The 9,445-nt window shown below is 60.7% G+C and overlaps 1 protein-coding gene across 3 annotated transcripts in view; it reads left to right on the forward strand.

Moving 5' to 3' along the window:
* The first annotated feature begins 2,414 nt into the window (after positions 1-2,414).
* Positions 2,415-9,445, forward strand: part of BCAT2 (branched chain amino acid transaminase 2) — a 9,527-nt gene continuing 2,496 nt past the window's right edge. For 2 of the 3 annotated variants that reach the window (XR_003092583.1, XR_003092582.1), the window contains exons 1-10: positions 2,415-2,567; positions 2,810-3,010; positions 3,108-3,218; positions 3,516-3,635; positions 4,417-4,580; positions 5,047-5,189; positions 5,675-5,760; positions 6,160-6,300; positions 6,540-6,614; positions 6,925-7,132. Coding sequence is in view for 1 of the 3 variants with exons in the window: in XM_025196622.1 (XP_025052407.1) it covers positions 2,900-3,010; positions 3,108-3,218; positions 3,516-3,635; positions 4,417-4,580; positions 5,047-5,189; positions 5,675-5,760; positions 6,160-6,300; positions 6,540-6,614; positions 6,925-6,963 (990 nt within the window). In the remaining 2 variants the exon portion in view is untranslated. Of the gene's footprint in view, positions 2,568-2,809; positions 3,011-3,107; positions 3,219-3,515; positions 3,636-4,416; positions 4,581-5,046; positions 5,190-5,674; positions 5,761-6,159; positions 6,301-6,539; positions 6,615-6,924; positions 9,429-9,445 lie in introns of those variants that run through there. The other variant, XM_025196622.1, reaches the window with a different exon arrangement.

A 9,445-nucleotide genomic window follows, 5' to 3' on the forward strand; every position in this document is an offset into this window, starting at 1 on the left:
GGGCCGGGGGGGACACAGGGTGAAGCTGAGTCTGGGCCCCCCCAGGCCGTGGTGCATTGGCTGGGACAGGCGGGTTCATGTGGGGAAGGTGTCCTGGGCACATTACACCAGGGCTGGCGAGGCAGGGGCTGCGGGTCGGGAGTGAGGGGCACCCTATGCCCTGCCGGTGCCCCTTGCTCCGGACCTGCAGCCTCCGCGCCCCCCAGCGCCCTTCACTCCTCTTGACAGGGCCACAACAGCAGAGGCTGAGTCTTTCCAGCTCATGTCGTGTGTGATATGACAGGCACAGGGCAGGAGCCTTGTGGGGCAGCAGGGGTGCCAGGCTGTACCCTGCCTCGGGTCCTGGGTCCTCACCCAGCGCTTGGCCCCTGGTGCTGGGTGTGGGGGGTGGGGCCTGTGGTGCCCCCTGGCTCCTAGTGGCTGCTGGTGGTTCCGGGTGGATTCATTTCAAGCCCTGGAGTCTGAGCCCTTCCCCTCCTGGAGCTGGATTAGAGCCAGGTGTCCTGCCTGCCCTTGCTCTTACTCAGGAGGAGCCTGGTTCCTGCCCACAGCTGGGAGTGAACCCAGGAGTCCCTGCTCCTAGCCCTGCCCTCTGCTCTAAGCCCCCCAGACTCACTCTCCTCCCAGTGCTGGGAGAGAACCCAGGCATCCCGGCTCCCAGATCCTCCTGCTTTAACCTCCCAGACTGGCTCCTTTCCCAGACCTGGGATACAACCCAGGTGTCCAGGCTCCCAGCACCTTGCTCAACACCCCCCAGACCCTTGACCCTCGCCTCCCAGAGCTGGGATCCTGGACGCCTGGGTTCCATCCCAGTTCTGGGAAGGGAGCAGGTCTGGAGGGTGTAGAGCAGGGGTGGGCAAAATGTGGCCTGCCAGGCGATTCTATCTGGCCTGCAGGGCCCCTAAAAAATTTAGAAAATTAATATTTATCTGCCCCCGGCTGCCTGTCATGTGGCTCTCGATGGCTTCCCAAAACTCAGTAAGCGGCCCTCTGCCCAAAACAATTGCCCATCCCTGGTGTAGAGTGAGGGGCTGGGAACCCGGACACTTGAGTTATATCCCAGCACCTTGCTCAACACCCCTCCCCCCCGACCCGCTTCCCTCCTAGAGCTGGGAAAGAACCCAGGTGTTCAGACTCCTAAGCCTCACTCTATGCTGTACTTTCAAGCCTTTTTCTCCCCACTTTCTTCTTATTTCTTGCCTGGAAATTAAACTGCTGCCCCCACTTTCCTTGGGACCCAGGTGTCCTGGTCCTGATCTCCACTCCCTACACCATGTAGTCTCCTGCTATGACCAAGTCCCACAAATGGCCTAATGGTGGGAGATGGGTGAGGGCAGTGCTCCACTGTGGATCCGTGTTCAAGTGCGAGGGGAAAAGTGCTGCGACTTGGGGAGGGGGTGGGGAGGAAGGAACCCAGGTGTCTGGGGCAGGGGGAAGAGCCACAGGTCCAACAGGGATGTGGGAGTCAGACTGGGAACCCAGGTGTCCAGGGTGGGAAAGAAACTTCCCTTTCACCCCAAGGGAGGGATGGAGGTGAGAGAACAGATCATGAACCCAGGCATCTGGGAAGAGAAAGCCATTTGCCATGATCCCCAGTGAGGGGATGAACCCAAAGGAGGGGAAATGGGTGGCCCCAGGAACCCAGTCATCTGGGACCATGGGCAAACAGCTTACCGTAGACCCAGGTATCTGGCAGGCGTTGTTGGCAGGGGGGCTGAGTCCTGCTTTGCTCCGTGCATGTCTGGCTGCTGCATGGCCCCCAAGTCCCTGCAGCTCTGCGAGTCCTGGGCCAGCCCAGGCAAAGTCCAGGCTGGGGGCAAGGGGGAGGCACTGGCACCACAGAGCTGGGGGGGAGGGTAGCTCCCACACCAGGCAGGCACATCCTCCTGCATACCCAATGGAGCCCTTTGTGTGCAGGCAAGTGGTGGGAATAGCAATGAGCCAGGGGCCCCTGGCCAAGGAGAGAACCCAGGGGTCTGGGCTCCCACCTGCTGCCCTAATGCCAGGCCCTGCTCCCTTTCCACAGTGGGGTAGAACGCAGGTGTCCGGGCTCCCGGTCCCCCAGCTCTAACCCATCAGAGCCCACTCCATGCCCAGCACTGTGAGCAGCACCCAGGCGTCTGGGCTCCCAGTTCCCAGCTCTCACCTCCTAGCGCTGCAGACAGAACCCTGGTGTCCGGGCTCCCAGTCTCCTTGCTCAGCTGACTGGACTCTGCCCTGGCCCCAGAGCACCTTGGGAAGCCCCCTCACGGGCTCCCAGCAGCCCTGGCTCTGGACTGTGGCCCCTGACCTGGGGCTGGGGGTTACATATTAACCAGCCTGTTTGTTTTGATGGGATCAGCAGCCTGGACTGTGCCCATACAGGGGCACTAGGGGGTGCTGTGCTTTGAGGGGGTGGGGGGCACTAGGGGTGGGGCCCTAGGGGGCTGTGACAAGAGGCTGTGCCCCCCCCATCCCTGCCCCCACCCTCATCATCTGCCTGTCTCCCCCAGGTGCTGCCAGGACGGGTTTGTGCTGCTCTCACAGCCCTGCTTGGATCCCAGAGACCCTTCAGCAGCGTCTTTAAGGTGAGACTCCCCCCAGACACCTGGGTTCTCCTAGCTTGGGCAGGGGAGCAAGGTCTGATGGGGTAGAGCAGGGGGGCTGGTACCAGGCCTCCTGGGTTCTATCCCAGCACTGCGAGGGGAGCAGGGTCTGGTGGGTTAGAGCAGGGGAACTGTGAGCCTGGACTCCTGGGGTCTCTACCCGCTCCATCAAGGGGTGGGTGTGGCTGCCAGCTGGGAGCCTGGACTTCTGGGTTCTCCACCAGGCCTCCGACCTCCACGTGGAGCTGAGCCAACACCTGAAGCCCCAGCCAGACCCTGGGGCTCTGGTGTTCGGGAAAAACTTCACGGACCACATGCTGACGGTGGAGTGGAGCCAGGAGAGGGGCTGGGGTAGACCCTACATCAAGCCCTTCCAGAACCTCACCCTGCACCCAGCCTCCTCTGCCCTGCACTACTCTGTGGAGGTGAGTGTGAGGCACAGCAGCCTATCCCAGTCACATCCTGGTGCCAGGTTCTCATCCGTCCAACTGTCCCCAACTGACCCCTTGTGTCCTGTCCCAGCTCTTTGAGGGCATGAAGGCTTTTCGGGGGACTGACCAGCGCATCCGCCTCTTCCGGCCCATGCTGAACATGGAGCGCATGTACCGGTCAGCCATGAGGGCCTGCTTGCCTGTGAGTACCCGGTGGGGAAGGGGGGCAGACACCTCTGTGCTCTGCCACCTCACTGGGCTCTGGTGGGTTACTGTGGTTTATGGAGCTGGGATCCAGGATGCCTGGGCTCTCCCAGCTGGAGGACCAGAGTGAGGTCTGGAGGGTTTGAGCCAGGAAGCTGGGACTCCTGGGTTCTTTCCCCACTCAGTGGGGTTACAGCAGCATATGGGGCTGGGAGCCCAAACTCTTGGGGTCTTGCCCTGCCTTGGGAGGGGTCTGCAGTTGGGTATGTCTCAGCCATGCCCTTCTCCCTGCCAGGTCTTTGATCAGGCTGAGTTGCTGGAGTGCATTTGCCAGCTCATCTCCATCGACCAGGACTGGGTGCCCTGCTCTGACAGCGCCAGCCTGTACATTCGGCCTACCTTCATCGGGACCGAGGTGCCCAAGCCCCAATCCCGAGGGGGAAGATAGGGGGTGGACTACAGATTGGGTGCAGGAGGAAGGAGTCCAGTTTTATCTCTAGCCTGGATCCCCCTCTTCTCCCTCCCTGCACCCCAAATCTATGCCCTGCTGACTGGGATCTCCCTGCCCTCTGCTCTAGATTCTGAACCCCATTCTCCTGTACCCCTAAATCTCAACCCCCCCTAGCCTGGATCAGCCTGAGCCCCTTGTACCTTGACAGCTCAGTCCCCAGCCTGGATCTCGCTACCTTCTGCTCCCCAAATCCAGGGTTCCTGTATAAACAGCCCCCACCCCAGAGGTGGCTGCATCTAGCACCAGGTGATGGGTCCCTGTGTCCCCTGCTCTCTTCTGTACTCCCAGCCTGGGTCCTCTGTGTGCACCCTGTACTTGCTAATCTGGTTCTCCTTTCCTAGCCCCCCCGTTGCTTCCTCCTAAATCTCATTCCCTTTGAGATTCCCTCTGAATTCCATGTGCCCTGAAATTGAGCCTCCAGTCTGTACCCCTCTCACCTGCCCTGTCTCCTGGGATCTTGACCACAACCAGCTGGGATCCCCCTGAAATCACCTTCCCCAAATCAGTTTGGATTCCCTGCCCCTCACTTTGTGCTGTCCCCCAGAATTTGCTCCCCCTCCACTGTGAAAGTCAACCTTAAAATCTTCCCCCTCCCGCTTGGGTTCTGGGGTGGCTGAGCCCATGAAACAGGGGGACAGTGCTCAGGTGGTTAATGCTGCATTTACCATGCGCCCCCTCCCCACAGCCGTCCCTGGGGGTGAGCAAGTCTGGCTATGCCCTCCTGTTCGTCATCCTGGGGCCGGTTGGGCCCTACTTCCCCACAGGGAGCTTCAGCCCCATTTCGCTGCTGGCCGACCCCCGCTTTGTCCGCGCCTGGATGGGCGGGGTCGGGGACTGCAAGGTGGGCGGGTGAGTACCAGGAGCACCATCCCACCTCTCCCCTGCCCCCAGCATTCCCCACCCAGAAGTTGCTGCATCTCAGTGCCAGGGGAGGGGATACTGTATCAGCAGCCCCTGACGTGCCCTACCCCACCTCTCTGCCCCCCGGACTGTATCCGCTAGATAGCCTGGCACTGTTCTCAGTGCATCCATGCCTGTCTCCCCTGCCTGGTGTGTGGGGGCTTGCTCTGCCCCTTACCCCCCAGCCTGGCACTGGGCAGGGGTACCACTCTCCCTCCCCATATCATACCCTCCCCCTTGGTGCTAGTGGTGCCCACCCCTGCCCTGTCTCCCCAGGCTGCTCCCCATAGCCTTTTCCATACCCTGTCTCTCCATCCTGGCACTAGGGGGAGCTGATGTCTGTCACCCAGGCTGGCACTGCCCATGGTTATCCCCATGGCCCTGCCCCATCTCCCCCATTTCTCCCCTTGCCCAGGAACTACGGCCCTACCATTTATGTCCAGAATGAGGCTGCCAAGAAGGGCTGCCAGCAGGTCCTGTGGCTCTATGGGGATGACCACCAGGTGACCGAGGTGGGCACCATGAACATCTTCATGTACTGGACTGATGAGCATGGAGGTGAGAACTCCCCTAGCCCTGCACCTGGTGGGGGCCTTGACTCCTCTGCTAAGCAGGGTCACGGCCAATCATGGCATGGCTGGGAGACCCAAGCTGTAGCAGCCCCAGCCCACCCCATGAGTGGTCAGCAATGGTCGCAGTACTGCAGTGCTGGCACTGGTGGGGGAGTAGATACCTGCAGCATGATGCTTCCTGCCCACTCCAGAGCTGGGGAGGGAACCCCAACGTCCTGGCCAGACCTGGGGTCACAGGACTTCATTTCTCCTCCTTCAGCCTTTCCCTGGGAGGTTGTTCTGGAGCCTCCCTCCTGGGTGAAGCAGCTGCCTGGCTGGTCCGCAACCCCACCTGAGAGGCAGCCGCATCTCGGTGCCGGATGTGTGGGTCCTGTGTAACCAGTCCCCCAGTGCACGCAACCCCAGAAGCAGCTGCTCTGGGGCCCAGGGAGGGGGATGCTGGCTGGGCTGACTGGTCCCTTCCCCTTCCAGATCTGGAGCTGGTGACCCCCCCGCTGAATGGCATCATTCTCCCAGGAGTCGTTCGCCAGAGCCTGCTGGACTTGGGGCGCAAGTGGGTGAGTGGGGTGGGCTGGGGCACGAGTTCGGGAGCGGGGCCTGTCTTGATCCCGCCCATGTCCTATGCAGGGGCAGGGCTTATTCCCCTGCTCTGGCCCCTCCCACTCCTGAATCTGGTCCTCTGCGACTCCTACCAACAGTGGGGAACTCCTGTTGCCCTCCCCCCACCCCCAGCAGCTGTCCCTGGCAGATGCCAAGGACTTCCTGCCCAGTTCACCCCTACTCTCACCACCCTACCCCCCACCTTCACTGCTATCAAGGAGGCCTCTCCCTTGGCCCCAGGGGTGCCACCCTCCATCCTTAACCATCTGCCCAGTCTGGTGCCAGCTATGCCCTGGGTCTGTGCCCTGGTGTGAAGAGGCCTGCTGAGTCTCCCCTAACCTTGGTGCCGTCTCCAGGGCGAGTTTAAGGTCTCAGAGCGGGTCTTCACCATGGCCGACCTGCTTAAGGGGCTCCATGAGAATCGGGTCAAGGAGGTGTTTGGGTCGGGCACGGCCTGTGTCGTCTGCCCTATCAACCACATCCTCTACCAGGGTCAGGTGAGGCAGCTGACAGGAAGGACTAAGGGAGAGGTTTTTGGTATGGGACCCATGAGGGACAGAGGAGGGTTGGGTCTGGGAGGGGCCAGGATGGGAAGGGGGTGGGAGTCAGGGGCATGGGCTGGAGGGAAGTGGGTGTGTGGGATGGGACTGTGGAGGGCGGGTCTGGGGGATGGTGGAAGTGTGGCTTGGGGGCAGGGGGCTGAGCTGAGCCCACTGATTCCTATCCCGCCTTCCAGAGCTACCACATCCCCACCATGGAGAATGGCCCGGACGTGGCCAAGCGCTTCCTGAAGGAGCTGACTGATATCCAGGTGAGAGCCACCCTCCAAGGGTGGGGGATGCTGGCTATGCTGAGCCAGGGCTGAGGGGTGGGCACATGTAGGGCATGACCCTGTGGGGAGGATCTTATCGGGCTGGAGGTCACTGCTGGTGGGGTAGGGGGCTGGGCACTGGTCCTGGGGGTCAGAGGTCACTGCTGCTGTCTTTTCCCCCATCACCACCAGGGGGCAGCACAGCCCCAGATACAGCTCAGGCAGGGTGAAGTGTGGGGGTTAGGGGCAGTCGGGCTGCTGGCTCTTTCTCATGCCCCCCTACCCTCTGTCTGTCTGTCTGGCCTTACAGTATGGCCGTGTGTCCAGCGACTGGGTGCACCCCGTCTGACCTGGGATGGACCTTGCCTGCCCCTTGGCCCTGACTCCTTCACTCCAGAGCCTCTCTCACCCCGACAGACCACTCCCACCCCCACAACCAGGGGCGAGGTGGGCTGTGGCTATGGCTTTAATTCTTCCCCAGTCCCATCTGTCTGGGTCTGGAGCCTTCATCTCCCCAGGTATCTACCAACCCCCTCCCTGGAATATCCCCCTGCCTTGGTGTCACTCCCCCTCAGCAGGTACTCCCCTAACTGGACCTGTACCCCAAAAGATCCAGGAACCCAAAGATCCCCCCTGCTTGGGATTTCAGAGTGGGGGCATCTGCCTGTCTGTCCAGCCGGACCCGAAGACAGTGCCCCCCTCCTCTTTTTTTAAAGTGCAATATATATATATATATATATAGACCCCCCCCCCTTCACCAACACACACTCCCTGTGGGTTTAATGGCTCCCTGCTGTTGCCATTAGCAATGTCTTCTGGGTAATCTGTCCTGCAATGCATTCTGGGAGACACCAGTGCCCTTGGCTGGGGCAGGCTTTGAGCTGTCACAATACCTTCTGGGTAACCCAGAAGCAGTGCATTCTGGGGAATGTCGGTTCAGTGGCGGAGTGGTCCCCAGGAGGGTTGCAGTGCCTTCTGGATAATCTGCCCCACAATATATTCTGGGAGGTTCCCACGTCCCAACAGGAGGACCCTGCTCATGGGTGCAATGCCTTCTGGGAAACTGCCCCCATGTGCCCTGCTGCCAGAAGTGTGGCATTCTGGGAGAGCATGTGGCACCCCAGGGGCGGGCAGGGAGAGACTCCCTGAATCACTGCAATGCCTTCTGGGTAGTGCATCCCAGAATGCTTTGCTCCCAGGGCAGAGGTGTCTGAGACAGACCGGCCCCAGGGAGGGCGGGAGCTCAAGGAACAATTAGAATCAAAAGGCCTTCTGGGTAACGATATTCTCAGCATGCTCCTCCTGCAGCAGTGCATTGTGGGAACGGCTGGGAGGGCCATCTTCTGCTGCCATGTCATGACCGTGCCTTGGTCCCCTTTCCTATTGCCCCCGCCTGGCTTAGAGCCCAACTGGTGCAATGCATCCTGAGAAACCACTCATCTCCGCAGCCTGCTAACGGTTGTAATGCCTTCTGGGTAATTTATACCCTGCCCCGCACTTTTGCTCCTGGGAGCAGTGCATTGTGGGAGAGATTGTCTGCCTTGGGGGGTGGCAGCTGCCTACGAGGTGTTTCAGGGGCTCCCCCTGCTCAATTATGAAGCTGGGGGACATGCATCCCAATCTGGGCCCGTTTCCCCCACTGCCCCATCCCCTCCAGTGGTAACAGCACAGTTGCTCAGTGGTTAAAGCTTCTTTTGTATTAAATGGAATGTCATTGGCTGAAGCCTGGTCCTGAATCCATGTGTGTGCATGTGGGGAGGGGGATATGGAGGTTAACATGACCCAAGTTTGGGGGTCCTTCATTATGCTGGTCACTGCCCAGCCCCCCACTGAGATTGGGGTCTCTGTAATGCTGTACAATGCCCCCTGAACCAGGATCAGGGTTTAGGTATGCTGTATAGACCCCTGCCCATGGACAGAGGTCAGGCACCTGCTGTACCAGGTGTTGTACAGACCCCCCACGATCCAGTCCACAGGCTGAAGGGTCAAGGGCTGAGCTGGAGGAGGGGCTGGGGGCAGCTGGTAGCACTGGGGGCAGGTCATGGGGCAGGGGTGGCAGTCTGGGATTGGGGGGGACAGCTGTGGGGGCTGGAGGGGAGCTCCATTTCTCTCCTCATCACTCAACCCCTGCCTGTCCCCCTCTCCCCCATCATGCCTGGTGCTGCAGGGGGATGAGTTAGGCCACCTAGGCACTGAGCAGGGCAGAACAGGCTGACGTTGGTCCCATGGCATCCGGACCCACGTCATGAGCTTTTGGGGGGGGGGAAATCTCATTAATGTGATGGTAAGCCCTGCTGGGAACCAGACACAGCCGGACACATGGGGGGCAGGGCAGGGCAGGGCAGATCTGGGCCTAGGGCAGTGGCTGGTCCCAGGGCTGGAGATGGGGCAGGGTCCTTTGCCCTCCTGGGGCCCAATAGGTGTGATGCTCCCTCACCCCACCACCCTCATTTCTCCACTTTCACCTTCCCTTCCTCCTGCTTTCCCATTCCCCCTCTTCCACCAGCCTTTCCCCTGCTCCTTCATTTATTCTTCCCCTCTCTTTTCCACACAGCTCCTGGTTTTGTCCCCACCCGCTCCTGGCATCCCAGTGCCCCCCACCTCCCGGCATCCCCCTACTCAACACCCCTAAAACTCTTGTCCTTGCCACCCACTCCCCATTTCTGTCTCCTCCCCCCAGAATCCCCCCATCCCTCCCTTTCTCCTCTGAAGAAGTGCCCCCCTGTGCCTCTCAGGTCTGGGGGGGGTAGAGGGCTTTGGGGTCTTTCTGGGGGGTTCCCCCACCCCTCCTGGTCACATGAGCTGGCAGCCGGGAAGCAGGATAAATATTT

Source organism: Alligator sinensis, unplaced genomic scaffold (assembly GCF_000455745.1).
Source record: "Alligator sinensis unplaced genomic scaffold, ASM45574v1 scaffold647_2, whole genome shotgun sequence".
Taxonomy (NCBI): Eukaryota; Metazoa; Chordata; order Crocodylia; family Alligatoridae; genus Alligator; species Alligator sinensis.